General features: G+C 45.2%; 1 protein-coding gene across 2 annotated transcripts in view; it reads right to left on the bottom strand.

Annotated features, from left to right (window-relative positions):
- Positions 1-527: 527 nt before the first annotated feature.
- Positions 528-16,027, bottom strand: part of fktn (fukutin) — a 33,188-nt gene continuing 17,688 nt past the window's right edge. For both annotated transcript variants that reach the window (XM_079257216.1, XM_079257215.1), the window contains exons 8-10: positions 4,849-4,982; positions 4,631-4,755; positions 528-766 (exon numbers count right to left, since the gene is read on the bottom strand). In XM_079257216.1, the coding sequence (XP_079113342.1) occupies positions 553-766; positions 4,631-4,755; positions 4,849-4,982 (473 nt within the window). In that variant the 3' untranslated portion in view covers positions 528-552. The remainder of the gene's footprint in view (positions 767-4,630; positions 4,756-4,848; positions 4,983-16,027) is intronic.

Here is a 16,027-nt window from a genome sequence, read left to right as displayed (position 1 = left end):
CGTCAGAGCGAAACCATACGCGTCATATTATACGCGTCAGAGCGAACCACACGCGTCACGTTAGACTCGTCAGAGCGTATTTGGGCGATCTAAGAGATTTAACCCTTTTGAAAGCAGACTCATATTTGATGAGAATTTTGTTGGTAGCTGCAAGGAAAAGTGTAACTCGTAAATGGCTAATGACAGAAACTACCACTATTAATGAATGGATTGACCTTATTTACAAGATTTTTACAATGGAAAGAATAACTTTTAAATTGAAGCTACAAATGGATATTTTTGATGACTATTGGTCAAAATGGTTAATTATTCCTGCTATAAGACCAGACTTTGTATGACTACGCCCTTCTACCTACGCTATGGTTGTTATCCACTGTTTTTCGGTGGATTTTTTTATTGTTCATAAAAACATTTTAAAAATCAATAAAATGTGAATGGCAAAAAAAAAGAAAGTTCAAACTTTATTTAAACCCCAGGTGTGTTGCAGAAACAACAAAAAACAAGAAAAATTAAATATTGTTTGTCCTTGTTGTTTTCTCTTGCCGCTCCTGCTCAGTACACCTGTACAAGCTCCGCCCACTCTCCCAGAGGCCACGCCCCGTTTTCCTGCACGTTGCTAGGAGATGATTTCCAGTCCCATGTCTTGATGGGGATGCTCCAGGTGGCGCCGTAATTCGCCATGACATAATCCAGTGTCTGACATGGAACGCGAACTTTCAGCTCCAGAAGCTCCGCCCAGCAGAGCGAGAAGTGAGGGAAGATATACCTGGACACAGAAAGAATTTTATTTTCAACATGCACTGGGCAGGTGCCTCAACGACGGCGTAGGACAAGGACGTGGGATGGACACCTGTATCACATGGCAGAGCAGCAGCCGGAGTCCAATCAGATGAGCTCAAGTTTCCGGAATCGGAAAGAAGTCGGACATTAACGTGGAAGAAACAGCATCATTGTAGAGATGGTGGGGTCGGGTGGAGTATATATCTGGTAGGGTGGAGTATACAGATAGAAGGGTGGAGTATATAGCTAGACAGATGGAGTATACTGCTGTACAGGTGGCGTATACTGCTGTACGGGTGGAGTATACAGATAGAAGGGTGGAGTATATAGCTATAAGGATGGAGGAAGCAGCTGTACGGGTGGAGTATACAGATAGAAGGGTGGAGGATACTGCTGTACAGGTGGAGTATACAGATAGAAGGGTGGAGTATACTGCTGTACAGGTGGCGTATACTGCTGTACGGGTGGAGTATACAGATAGAAGGGTGGAGTATATAGCTATAAGGATGGAGGAAGCAGCTGTACGGGTGGAGTATACAGATAGAAGGGTGGAGGATACTGCTGTACAGGTGGAGTATACAGATAGAAGGGTGGAGGATACTGCTGTACAGGTGGAGTATACAGATAGAAGGGTGGAGTATACTGCTGTACAGGTGGAGTATACTGCTGTACGGGTGGAGTTTACAGCTGGACAGGTGGAGTAAAGTGCTAGAGCGGTGGAGTATACAGCTAGAAGGGTGGAGGAAGCAGCTGTACGGGTGGAGGAAGCAGCTGTACGGGTGGAGGAAGCAGCTGTATAGGTGGAGGAAGCAGCTGTATAGGTGGAGGAAGCAGCTGTACGGATGAAGGAAGCAGCTGTACGGATGGAGGAAGCAGCTGTACGGGTAGAGGAAGCAGCTGTATAGGTGGAGGAAGCAGCTGTACGGGTAGAGGAAGCAGCTGTATAGGTGGAGGAAGCAGCTGTATAGGTGGAGGAAGCAGCTGTACGGATGGAGGAAGCAGCTGTACGGGTAGAGGAAGCAGCTGTATAGGTGGAGGAAGCAGCTGTATAGGTGGAGGAAGCAGCTGTACGGGTGGAGGAAGCAGCTGTACGGGTAGAGGAAGCAGCTGTATAGGTGGAGGAAGCAGCTGTACGGGTGGAGGAAGCAGCTGTACGGGTGGAGGAAGCAGCTGTATAGGTGGAGGAAGCAGCTGTACGGATGGAGGAAGCAGCTGTATAGGTGGAGGAAGCAGCTGTATAGGTGGAGGAAGCAGCTGTATAGGTGGAGGAAGCAGCTGTATAGGTGGAGGAAGCAGCTGTACGGGTGGAGGAAGCAGCTGTATAGGTGGAGGAAGCAGCTGTATAGGTGGAGGAAGCAGCTGTACGGGTGGAGGAAGCAGCTGTACGGGTGGAGGAAGCAGCTGTACGGGTGGAGGAAGTAGCTGTACGGATGGAGGAAGCAGCTGTATAGGTGGAGGAAGCAGCTGTATAGGTGGAGGAAGCAGCTGTACGGATGGAGGAAGCAGCTGTATAGGTGGAGGAAGCAGCTGTATAGGTGGAGGAAGCAGCTGTACGGATGGAGGAAGCAGCTGTACGGATGGAGGAAGCAGCTGTACGGGTGGAGGAAGCAGCTGTACGGGTGGAGGAAGCAGCTGTATAGGTGGAGGAAGCAGCTGTATAGGTGGAGGAAGCAGCTGTACGGATGGAGGAAGCAGCTGTATAGGTGGAGGAAGCAGCTGTATAGGTGGAGGAAGCAGCTGTACGGGTGGAGGAAGCAGCTGTATAGGTGGAGGAAGCAGCTGTACGGGTGGAGGAAGCAGCTGTATAGGTGGAGGAAGCAGCTGTATAGGTGGAGGAAGCAGCTGTACGGGTGGAGGAAGCAGCTGTACGGGTGGAGGAAGCAGCTGTACGGGTGGAGGAAGCAGCTGTATAGGTGAAGGAAGCAGCTGTATAGGTGAAGGAAGCAGCTGTATAGGTGGAGGAAGCAGCTGTATAGGTGGAGGAAGCAGCTGTATAGGTGGAGGAAGCAGCTGTACGGGTGGAGGAAGCAGCTGTATAGGTGGAGGAAGCAGCTGTACGGGTGGAGGAAGCAGCTGTACGGGTGGAGGAAGCAGCTGTACGGGTGGAGGAAGCAGCTGTATAGGTGGAGGAAGCAGCTGTACGGGTGGAGGAAGCAGCTGTATAGGTGGAGGAAGCAGCTGTACAGGTGGAGGAAGCAGCTGTACGGGTGGAGGAAGCAGCTGTATAGGTGGAGGAAGCAGCTGTACGGGTGGAGGAAGCAGCTGTACAGGTGGAGGAAGCAGCTGTACGGGTGGAGGAAGCAGCTGTATAGGTGGAGGAAGCAGCTGTATAGGTGGAGGAAGCAGCTGTACGGGTGGAGGAAGCAGCTGTATAGGTGGAGGAAGCAGCTGTACGGGTGGAGGAAGCAGCTGTATAGGTGGAGGAAGCAGCTGTACGGGTGGAGGAAGCAGCTGTACGGGTGGAGGAAGCAGCTGTACAGGTGGAGGAAGCAGCTGTATAGGTGGAGGAAGCAGCTGTACGGGTGGAGGAAGCAGCTGTATAGGTGGAGGAAGCAGCTGTACGGGTGGAGGAAGCAGCTGTATAGGTGGAGGAAGCAGCTGTACGGGTGGAGGAAGCAGCTGTATAGGTGGAGGAAGCAGCTGTATAGGTGGAGGAAGCAGCTGTACGGGTGGAGGAAGCAGCTGTATAGGTGGAGGAAGCAGCTGTATAGGTGGAGGAAGCAGCTGTACGGGTGGAGGAAGCAGCTGTATAGGTGGAGGAAGCAGCTGTACAGGTGGAGGAAGCAGCTGTACGGGTGGAGGAAGCAGCTGTATAGGTGGAGGAAGCAGCTGTACGGGTGGAGGAAGCAGCTGTATAGGTGGAGGAAGCAGCTGTACGGGTGGAGGAAGCAGCTGTACGGGTGGAGGAAGCAGCTGTATAGGTGGAGGAAGCAGCTGTACGGGTGGAGGAAGCAGCTGTACGGGTGGAGGAAGCAGCTGTATAGGTGGAGGAAGCAGCTGTACGGGTGGAGGAAGCAGCTGTACGGGTGGAGGAAGCAGCTGTATAGGTGGAGGAAGCAGCTGTACGGGTGGAGGAAGCAGCTGTATGGGTGGAGGAAGCAGCTGTATAGGTGGAGGAAGCAGCTGTACGGGTGGAGGAAGCAGCTGTATGGGTGGAGGAAGCAGCTGTATAGGTGGAGGAAGCAGCTGTACGGGTGGAGGAAGCAGCTGTACGGGTGGAGGAAGCAGCTGTATAGGTGGAGGAAGCAGCTGTACGGGTGGAGGAAGCAGCTGTACGGGTGGAGGAAGCAGCTGTACGGGTGGAGGAAGCAGCTGTATAGGTGGAGGAAGCAGCTGTACGGGTGGAGGAAGCAGCTGTATGGGTGGAGGAAGCAGCTGTATAGGTGGAGGAAGCAGCTGTACGGGTGGAGGAAGCAGCTGTACGGGTGGAGGAAGCAGCTGTACGGGTGGAGGAAGCAGCTGTATAGGTGGAGGAAGCAGCTGTATGGGTGGAGGAAGCAGCTGTACGGGTGGAGGAAGCAGCTGTATGGGTGGAGGAAGCAGCTGTACAGGTGGAGGAAGCAGCTGTACGGGTGGAGGAAGCAGCTGTACGGGTGGAGGAAGCAGCTGTATAGGTGGAGGAAGCAGCTGTACGGGTGGAGGAAGCAGCTGTATAGGTGGAGGAAGCAGCTGTACGGGTGGAGGAAGCAGCTGTATAGGTGGAGGAAGCAGCTGTACGGGTGGAGGAAGCAGCTGTATAGGTGGAGGAAGCAGCTGTACGGGTGGAGGAAGCAGCTGTACAGGTGGAGGAAGCAGCTGTATAGGTGGAGGAAGCAGCTGTACGGGTGGAGGACATCAGGACGATGCTTACTTGAACTTCCTGCCGCTCTTCGCCTGCGTGCCGCCGTTCCACACCACGTCTCCATCGTTGTAGAAGAAGAAGATGTCCAGTTTGACGCCATCCCTCAGAAAAGACATCTCCAGACTGTCCTCCACCTTCAACATTGAACAGGAGTGTGAAGCAGGGCAGTTCAAAACAAAATGAAAACAAACATGTAAATAAATTTAAAGATGTAAATAAAGTCGGACCTTTCCAAACTTGTGTTTGAGGGACAGGCCGGCGTGTCGGAACGCTGAAATGATGTCAGACCGGAAGTCCGTGATGAAGATGCCGATGTCGACGTCTCGACTGTACGAGATGACGCTGCACTGCCGAAACCATCCTGCAGGGGGTGAGAGACACGCAGAAACATGTACACGGCGTGAAAGGACGAAGTGCACCTGCTGTTACCATGGCAACCAGTAGGAAGGCAGCAGGTAGAGCGTGTGCTTAAGGCTTCACGTTCTCCAGGTGTTGCCCTGTTAGCAAGCAGCAGAGAAAATATTCTCCAGCCTGACAGACACACGCTCTCTGGAAGGCGTCCCGCTACATCTGGTGTAAACATAAAACTGTCATGGCAACAGCCAGACATGGTGGTGGTAGCGTGATGGTCTGGGCTGCTTCAGCACCTGGACTTGCTGGGATGGATGGAACCATTAATCTGCTACAACCAGAACATCCTGAAGGACAACGTTTGTCAACTCCAGCTCAAGCGGTTCTGCTACAGGACAACAACACGAAACACCGCAGCAAGTCCACCTAAAAGCATCTAATCTGGCTGAGATACAACGTCCTGTGGAGAAGAGACCGAAACTCCTCCACAGCCGCGTGAAACACTCATTTCCACCGATCATTCAGGTGGAGCAGCCAGGTGGAGCAGCCAGGTGGAGCAGCCAGGTAAAGGCAGGTGTGGTTGCAGGTGTTTACTCAGCAACAAATCAGGCAAATACTTTTCACTGCTCTGCATATGGACGGTTTCTACGTTGATCAGCTGTAGGTAGACATGTTCTAGGTGGACATGTTCTACCTAGACATGTTCTAGGTGGACATGTTCTACCTAGACATGTTCTACCTAGACATGTTCTAGGTGGACATGTTCTACCTAGACATGTTCTAGGTGGACATGTTCTACCTAGATATGTTCTAGGTGGACATGTTCTACCTAGACATGTTCTAAGTGGACATGTTCTACCTAGACATGTTCTAGGTGGACATGTTCTACCTAGACATGTTCTAGGTGGACATGTTCTACCTAGACATGTTCTAGGTGGACATGTTCTATCTAGACATGTTCTAGGTGGACATGTTCTACCTAGACATGTTCTAGCTGGATATGTTCTACCTAGACATGTTCTAGGTGGACATGTTCTAAGTGGACATGTTCTACCTAGACATGTTCTAGGTGGACATGTTCTATCTAGACATGTTCTAGGTGGACATGTTCTACCTAGACATGTTCTACCGAGACATGTTCTAGCTGGATATGTTCTACCTAGACATGTTCTACCGAGACATGTTCTACCTAGACATGTTCTACCGAGACATGTTCTAGGTGGACATGTTCTACCTAGACATGTTCTACCGAGACATGTTCTAGCTGGATATGTTCTACCTAGACATGTTCTACCGAGACATGTTCTAGCTGGATATGTTCTACCCAGACATGTTCTAGGTGGACATGTTTTACCTAGACATGTTCTAGGTGGACATGTTTTACCTAGACATGTTCTAGGTGGACATTGTGGTGGAAAATACTCTGGTCTTGAGAAGTTGTAATACATCTAAGAGTCAACTGTCTTCTTACAATGAACATTTTATTATAAACTAATACAAGCACACGCTGGAGCTTGGAGAGAGAACTCTCTCTGCAGATGCTGAAGTAACACCCGATTATAAACCATGCTTAACTCCTCCTAGTTGCTGGGCACACCATATGAAACAATCATTATCTCTTATTTAAGACTAAACTGAACTCACTAAGCATCAATCACTTACTATATTACTTTATTACCTTTAACCTCTAACCTTTAGACAACTGGTCAACCAAGCAGTTGACAAAAACCGATGCCCTGCAGGAAACTCTTCCTGTCTCAGACTTTGTCTGCACATTCCAGACAAGGATCATATAACTTAAAGAAAGCTTTGTGCATAGACACAAAACACAGCAGGATCACAGCAAATCAATGCATATATGTCTAATACTTAATACAAACCAAACTCATAACAATTTTCCCCAACACTCTCCCTCCTCTTGGTCCTACAGGACCAACAATAAGAAGAGAAATTGTTATCAGAATGCAAAAATACATACAGAAGACAACATTCTCAAAACATCAGGAGCCTCATGCCTATAAGGTTTTAAAAGAATCTTTCAGAAATTACAATAGTGAGGAGCCATTCACTTCAGCTTCAAAATCTCAGTCTAAGGATAAATGTAAGAAAAGTGGAAACAAATCATTCCTCTTTTAGGGGGTGACAGAGGTGTAGTGAAGACACTGTCGGCGTTCTGGTGGGACTTGGCATGTCACAGTCACAGTGGAGCGCTTTTTTGTCTTCACCTCACACTGATCTTGCTTGAGAGCGAAGGCTGGTCTTCAGGCGTGAGAGTAGACTATCTCACTTACCCACGCAACCACAGGGATTATTCTGCCCTTTGTTGGGTGGTGCGTTATTCTTCTGTAATTTCAGACTGAAGAGCTTCAGGAGGTTCAAGCAATCTGTAGTGCCATGCAGCTCACTCTGCGACCTTTACCACTGTCTGGGTCGTCAGGAAAACCTGAAATGGCCTAAACCATCGATGTTGGTTCCAGCGCTGATGTTTAAAGCTTCTCATCAGGACAAAATCTCCAGGCTGAAGTGAATAGAGCTGCATAGATGCTGATCCATGAAGGGCAGCTTTCACCTGTGTGCAAATGCCTGAAAAGGGTTCTTATGAGGTTAGGACAATATGTTAAAACATTACTTTCACACAGAGCTGTGTCTGAACAGGCAGTCTTGGAAGGAACCATGCCCACTTGGGTGAGGGTCCTGCAAAAAGAATCACAAAAAAGCCCATGTTTCCATGTTACGCATGCGCATGTACATCAGAACCAGAGAAAGTACTTTTGGTCCAAGGAAGACCTGAAAAGAGAGCCAGAAGGAAATTTCCCCGTCTGCAACCTGTGGGAGGAAAACATTCAGGAAAATGGCATCCAGAAAGTCATTCATAAGAGAGCGCCAAAACATGGACTTGTTTTCAGCTAAAGAGTAAGCTCAAGTAATGAGAACTGAGACGGGAGAGCTGCAGCCTCCACCGTGTCACAGTCAGAGCAAACAGCATCAAAAGGAAAATCAAGTCAGGGTCAACTAGAGGTCGGTCAGGGGCCAGGCCTGGGGGGTGCAGAGGATAGTCAGTTTCAGCTAAACAGTCATGGAGTAAAACATGAACAATACAAAGCAACAGTTAGGGCCACTCAGTTATCTGGTAGGTAAGCATTCAAAGTAACCAAATTCATTTAATTACTTATTGCAAAGTTCCTATCAGGTAGTCTCATCTTAACCAACAACCAGAAAAAATCCTCTAGTACTGCATAGCAGGACATGTGTCAAACTGGACTCCCAGCAGTCTGACCAACACTTATCCATGCTGGAATCTCCTTTCTGATTTACTGCTCGTGTTGTTTATGTCATGTCTGCTAAATGACAGAAGCAGAACCACACTGAAGAATCTCTGCATATATTAAATAAAGCTCATTCAGAACTGTTGATTTAATCAGTAATGTAGTCTAGTTTAGTCTCATGGTTTACTCTGGTTTGTCTCTCCCAGACTCCAACAGACCCATTCAGGAGCAACACACACAAAACTGAGATCATGATAAGACTGGCTTTCTATTCCAAATATATTGTAAACATAAGCATAAGCATAAAGCAACAAGATGTAAACCCATCTTTAACAGCTGGACTTCAGGTACTGAACAGCCAGAGACCTTCAGGTCATAATAAAGCTGTTTGTTTTCTATGTACATTTGAACTAAAGCAGCATTTAGAAACAAACTTCTAATACTGATGGTAAAGCTGTTTTCATCTACAACAACACGACGCACACATGTACGTGCACACACTCACAGCAGCACGTCTTCCTTTATGATTTTAATGCAAACGTGTGTAACAGAAAAGGCCAAGGCTAACTGTTTAGCATAGTTAGCTTAACTTTGGAAGTATCAATACTGTTACAAATAATCTGCCTCATATTCATGTTATTTTGAGGACATACAGGGCTTAAATGACTTGTTTGTTTACCTATTAAGCGTGTTAACTAAGAGACTGGTCTGTTTACTGGCAGCCATCGCAAGAGTTGGTTCTACTCTTTAAACAAAAATCATCTGATGTGTATTTTAACCACTGAGCATGTCTGCTTTAATTCAAAATAATGAATTCTGATTAGGGATAAAACACCAGCTGTCAGCAAATAAAACACGGAGATTGTTGTACTTGTGTTGCATTCGCTGAAGTCGGGAAATTACAAAGCTACCTTCTTATTTAATGTCATATAGCGGCTTATTTTTTCTCTTTTTTTTGTTTTCTCTTGACATCTATTCTGTCTCAAACATTAAAAACTTAGTATTCATCACTTCTTTTTTTTTTTTTTTTTTTTATAAGGCACAGCGTGCCAGAAGTTGACTAGTCTGTATGAACAGCTTCCCTGCAGCAGAGCAGAGATGTCTGTGTCATTGTTCACTTGCAGAAGTCTGCAGGAGTGCAAAATTTTATACATGCTCATAAATGTGGTATAAAGCTAAGCAGAAACAGTGAGTAAATGTTTGGTTGTAGGGCCTCATTCCTTGGCCTGGTCTTGTGGATAATCATTCAGCTCGTATCACTCGATCTGCTCAGGAGTCAGACGCGCCACAGCCACCATGCTCTCCTCCAATCAGCATACAATCAGAAATTCATGCCAGGAAGTGCCCGACACATGTTCATCAAAGCTTCCTGGTAGATAAATCAGGTTCATATGTGTAATTAATTAAGAGTAACATGTAAAGGATCAGAGAGTGGGCAAAAGTTCCAGGAAGCAGATCCAGGTTTTCCACAGAGAACTGAGTGAACCCAACAGTCTTTCTGACAGAATCAGGGTGCAGCTTATTCCAGAAAACATCATCTGATTCTGTAGTCGGGGTGGGACTTGTGCTGCCTGCCGGCCACATCCGTTAGTCTTTTACTTCCAGAAAATCCCACAACTGAAACACAGTCTGAGGACAAGGAGGATCCATCACCTCCAGAGGTCAAAGGTGAAAATCCAGCTCACATGTCCACCATAGGAGCCATATCCACACTGTTCACAGTCACAACCAACAGGGCTCTGCCAGACCCTCTGGTTCTGGGATCTCCAGGCCATCAGCAGCGGCCGGGTCCATGCAGCCACATCTGCATATCAGGTTCTGCTCCAGGACTCAGAGCTGACACAGAAGGGAGGTGGAATGATGCTTTAGGTTGTAGGGACCGTTTCTGCTCCAGTCTCCTGACTGACCACATGTGTGACACCCAGAACTCTGCGGTGACCCGGATCAAGAACTCACTCTCCCCCAGCCCCTCCTCTGAATCCCCTTCAGGCAGGATAGACAATTTTAGGACCCTGTGGACCAAGCTGCATGCTGACAAGGGTTTAGAAGGGAACGCTGCAATGTGTCCAACACCATACAGCAGACGAGCTTTTGAGACTGAACCATTTGGTCATGTGGTGTATTTTCTTCTCCAGTAAGGGGAAAATAAAGATCATAGCTTCATAATTATAATAGTTTTCTTCTGAATCCTGTGGCAAACATATTATGTGGACCATGTTCTGTGCTGTGAACATCATGTAACTTGAATATTACATTGTAATTGTGTGTGTGTGAGACTATATTATCAGTGGATTCATAACTCAGTTCTCTCCTGGGAAAGCTGAACATGATCTTGCTAAGAAGATACACTTGTTCTGAGAACTTCTCTTCTCGCCGTTAGCTCACATTTAGCTAAAGTGAACTTATTGCAAGGGAAATTTACTCTAGCAAAGTTACGTTGGTTCACCATTCCTATTTTAAGGTCAAGAATTTTCTTTTTTTCCTAACATTATGCTTATTTTCAGCATCCTTCAGCTGCATTATTTATTTCCAGTTTATCTAAATTTATTTAGACATGCTAGGTGTAAATTTATAATAGCAGTAGTAAAGGAATAAAAATCACCTTATGAATGTCTGAAAGGGAAAAGACAGAAACCCAAGCTTATTGCCTACACAATGTACAGTAATTTAACATAATAAGTTCCTAATACTATAAATCACATCTCTCACATTTCAGATGTTTTCTTTCTCATTATGTTGTTGCTCTTTAAAATGTTCTCAGGTGATAATAAAGAACTGCTTTTCCTTAGGAAAAGGTTCCACATTCATACAGGGAGTGGCTTTTATGCTCTTATAAAAGCTTTAGGAAGAAAAGCACAAGCAGCTATTTTACACAGGATTTATATGTTTGTTTCTGCCTAACATGCTATGACATCATCTCCTTCAGTGAGCAGAAGGCCTTTAATGAACACACTCTTTTCCTCACTTCCTTCTCTCATACATTTTTTGTTGTTTGTTTTTTTTTTTTTGTTTGTTTTTTTTTTCTTACTGCAGTAAATTAGATTTTACACAAACAATTCACTTCAACAGTTGGATGAATGCATGTGAATGGGTCGTGCCCCCACGTTTGTCTACCCCCACACAAGCTTCTAGGCTCTCCTGCGAGAGTCCGGTGTGGCTTCACAAGACGTGGTTTTAATTCTCCACGCAATCAGTCCAATCAAGTTTAACACAGGAAATTTTACACAACCACCCCAGTTTCCCCTCACATGAAGACAGAGATTTCAACTTCTTAATGGTGCTGTACATCAACCTCCTACTGCAAAGGAACTAGTTCTGTTTGCAGCGGATGTACACAGAGGGTCAATCCCACACCTTTGTAGAATTATCAGGCAAAATTCTCAATGTCTCCAGAAACCAGCCCACACAGTTTCTTCTCTGTTCCTCCTCACTCAAGATGGCTTTCCTCTCCGTCTTCTAACTCAAGGTTGGCCTGGTCTTGCTTCTCAAGCTCACAGGACTTACTGACTAATTTACTGGTCTCGGTCTTGTAACTCACAAGATTTACTGGTCTGGTCTTGCTACGTCTAGCTCACAGCACTTACGACTTGGTCTTGTTACTCACGATTTTTAACTTAAACTTTAACCTAAACTTGACTTAAACTCACAGGATTTTATTTATGACGTCAACCTGATCTCGTCTTAAGTTATTCTCTTATCCCTTGAGTTATTCTTTCGATGAGGAGGTGAGGAGGAGAATCCCTGTCACAATGAGAATAATGAAGACAATTGACCACAAAACAGAAAAATATTGTGATTATTAATTAAGATATTGATTATTAATTTGTGATAAATTTCTAGTAATGTTTGACTCCAGTTTGAGTCTGAAAATTAATGTAAATTTAGAATAACACTTCTCACCATTGTCTTTTCACACTGGTTCAGAAGGAGTCCTGGCGTAGTCGACCACGGGTGGGAGAAAGACGTCCTGTCCTCTGAAATTCTCTAATTGAGGTTCTTAGGATGAATCTGTGGATTCAGGTGGCCAACCCGTCTATCCCCAACCTGGGCGGACTGACGCAGGATCCCGAGACGAGCCCCCAAAAACTGTGGTGGAAAATACTCTGGTCTTGAGAAGTTGTAATACATCTAAGAGTCAACTGTCTTCTTACAATGAACATTTTATTATAAACTAATACAAGCACACGCTGGAGCTTGGAGAGAGAACTCTCTCTGCAGATGCTGAAGTAACACCCGATTATAAACCATGCTTAACTCCTCCTAGTTGCTGGGCACACCATATGAAACAATCATTATCTCTTATTTAAGACTAAACTGAACTCACTAAGCATCAATCACTTACTATATTACTTTATTACCTTTAACCTTTAGACAACTGGTCAACCAAGCAGCTGACAAAAACCGATGCCCTGCAGGAAACTCTTCCTGTCTCAGACTTTGTCTGCACATTCCAGACAAGGATCATATAACTTAAAGAAAGCTTTGTGCATTGACACAAAACACAGCAGGATCACAGCAAATCCATGCATATATGTCTAATACTTAATACAAACCAAACTCATAACAATTTTCCCCAACACAACATGTTTTACCTAGACATGTTCTAGGTGGACATGTTTTACCTAGACATGTTCTAGGTGGACATGTTATACCTAGACATGTTCTAGGTGGACATGTTCTACCTAGACATGTTCTAGGTGGACATGTTATACCTAGACATGTTCTAGGTGGACATGTTTTACCTAGACATGTTCTAGGTGGACATGTTATACCTAGACATGTTCTAGGTGGACATGTTCTACCTAGACATGTTCTAGGTGGACATGTTCTACCTAGACATGTTCTAGGTGGACATGTTCTACCTAGACATGCTCTTCCTAGACATGTTCTAGGTGGACATGTTTTACCTAGACATGTTCTAGGTGGACATGTTTTACCTAGACATGTTCTAGGTGGACATGTTATACCTAGACATGTTCTAGGTGGACATGTTCTACCTAGACATGTTCTAGGTGGACATGTTCTACCTAGACATGTTCTAGGTGGACATGTTCTACCTAGACATGCTCTTCCTAGACATGTTCTAGGTGGACATGTTCTACCTAGACATGTTCTAGGTGGACATGTTCTACCTAGACATGTTCTACCTAGACATGTTCTAGCTGGATATGTCCTACCTAGACATGTTCTACATAGACATGTTCTAGCTGGATATGTTCTACCTAGACATGTTCTAGGTGGACATGTTCTAGGTGGACATGTTCTACCTAGACATGTTCTAGGTGGACATGTTCTACCTAGACATGTTCTAGGTGGACATGTTCTACCTAGACATGTTCTAGCTGGACATGTTCTACCTAGACATGTTCTAGCTGGACATGTTCTACCTAGACATGTTCTAGGTGGACATGTTCTACCTAGACATGTTCTAGGTGGACATGTTCTACCTAAACATGTTCTAAGTGGACATGTTCTACCTAGACATGTTCTAGGTGGACATGTTCTATCTAGACATGTTCTAGCTGGATATGTTCTACCTAGACATGTTCTAGGTGGACATGTTCTACCTAGACATGTTCTAAGTGGACATGTTCTACCTAGACATGTTCTAGGTGGACATGTTCTACCTAGACATGTTCTAGGTGGACATGTTCTACCTAGACATGTTCTAGGTGAACATGTTCTACCTAGACATGTTCTAGGTGGATATGTTCTACCTAGACATGTTCTAGGTGGACATGTTCTACCTAGACATGTTCTACCGAGACATGTTCTAGGTGGACATGTTCTACCTAGACATGTTCTACCGAGACATGTTCTAGCTGGATATGTTCTACCCAGACATGTTCTAGCTGGATATGTTCTACCCAGACATGTTCTAGGTGGACATGTTCTACCTAGACATGTTCTAGGTGGACATGTTTTACCTAGACATGTTCTAGGTGGACATGTTTTACCTAGACATGTTCTAGGTGGACATGTTTTACCTAGACATGTTCTAGGTGGACATGTTTTACCTAGACATGTTCTAGGTGGACATGTTTTACCTAGACATGTTCTAGGTGGACATGTTTTACCTAGACATGTTCTAGGTGGACATGTTTTACCTAGACATGTTCTAGGTGGACATGTTTTACCTAGACATGTTCTAGGTGGACATGTTTTACCTAGACATGTTCTAGGTGGACATGTTTTACCTAGACATGTTCTAGGTGGACATGTTTTACCTAGACATGTTCTAGGTGGACATGTTTTACCTAGACATGTTCTAGGTGGACATGTTCTACCTAGACATGTTCTAGGTGGACATGTTCTACCTAGACATGTTCTAGCTGGACATGTTCTACCTAGACATGTTCTAGGTGGACATGTTCTACCTAGACATGCTCTTCCTAGACATGTTCTAGGTGGACATGTTTTACCTAGACATGTTCTAGGTGGACATGTTTTACCTAGACATGTTCTAGGTGGACATGTTCTACCTAGACATGCTCTTCCTAGACATGTTCTAGGTGGACATGTTCTACCTAGACATGTTCTAGGTGGACATGTTCTACCTAGACATGTTCTACCTAGACATGTTCTAGCTGGATATGTCCTACCTAGACATGTTCTACATAGACATGTTCTAGCTGGATATGTTCTACCTAGACATGTTCTAGGTGGACATGTTCTACCTAGACATGTTCTAGGTGGACATGTTCTACCTAGACATGTTCTAGGTGGACATGTTCTACCTAGACATGTTCTAGGTGGACATGTTCTACCTAGACATGTTCTACCTAGACATGTTCTAGGTGGACATGTTCTACCTAGACATGTTCTAGGTGGACATGTTCTACCTAGATATGTTCTAGGTGGACATGTTCTACCTAGACATGTTCTAGCTGGACATGTTCTACCTAGACATGTTCTAGGTGGACATGTTCTACCTAGACATGTTCTAAGTGGACATGTTCTACCTAAACATGTTCTAAGTGGACATGTTCTACCTAGACATGTTCTAGGTGGACATGTTCTACCTAGACATGTTCTAGGTGGACAAGTTCTATCTAGACATGTGCTAGGTGGACATGTTCTACCTAGACATGTTCTAGCTGGATATGTTCTACCTAGACATGTTCTAGCTGGACATGTTCTACCTAGACATGTTCTAAGTGGACATGTTCTACCTAGACATGTTCTAAGTGGACATGTTCTACCTAGACATGTTCTAGGTGGACATGTTCTACCTAGACATGTTCTAGGTGGACATGTTCTACCTAGACATGTTCTAGGTGGACATGTTCTATCTAGACATGTTCTAGGTGGACATGTTCTACCTAGACATGTTCTAGCTGGATATGTTCTACCTAGACATGTTCTAGGTGGACATGTTCTACCTAGACATGTTCTAAGTGGACATGTTCTACCTAGACATGTTCTAAGTGGACATGTTCTACCTAGACATGTTCTAGGTGGACATGTTCTACCTAGACATGTTCTAGGTGGACATGTTCTACCTAGACATGTTCTAGGTGGACATGTTCTACCTAGACATGTTCTACCGAGACATGTTCTAGGTGGACATGTTCTACCTAGACATGTTCTACCGAGACATGTTCTAGCTGGATATGTTCTACCCAGACATGTTCTAGGTGGATATGTTCTACCCAGACATGTTCTAGGTGGACATGTTCTACCCAGAAATGTTCTAGGTGGACATGTTTTACCTAGACAAGTTCTAGGTGGACATGTTTTACCTAGACAAGTTCTAGGTGGACATGTTTTACCTAGACAAGTTCTAGGT

Source organism: Telmatherina bonti, assembly GCF_933228915.1.
Source record: "Telmatherina bonti genome assembly, chromosome: 17".
NCBI classification, from domain to species: domain Eukaryota; kingdom Metazoa; phylum Chordata; class Actinopteri; order Atheriniformes; family Telmatherinidae; genus Telmatherina; species Telmatherina bonti.
This window is presented reverse-complemented; position numbering and strand designations above follow the sequence as displayed.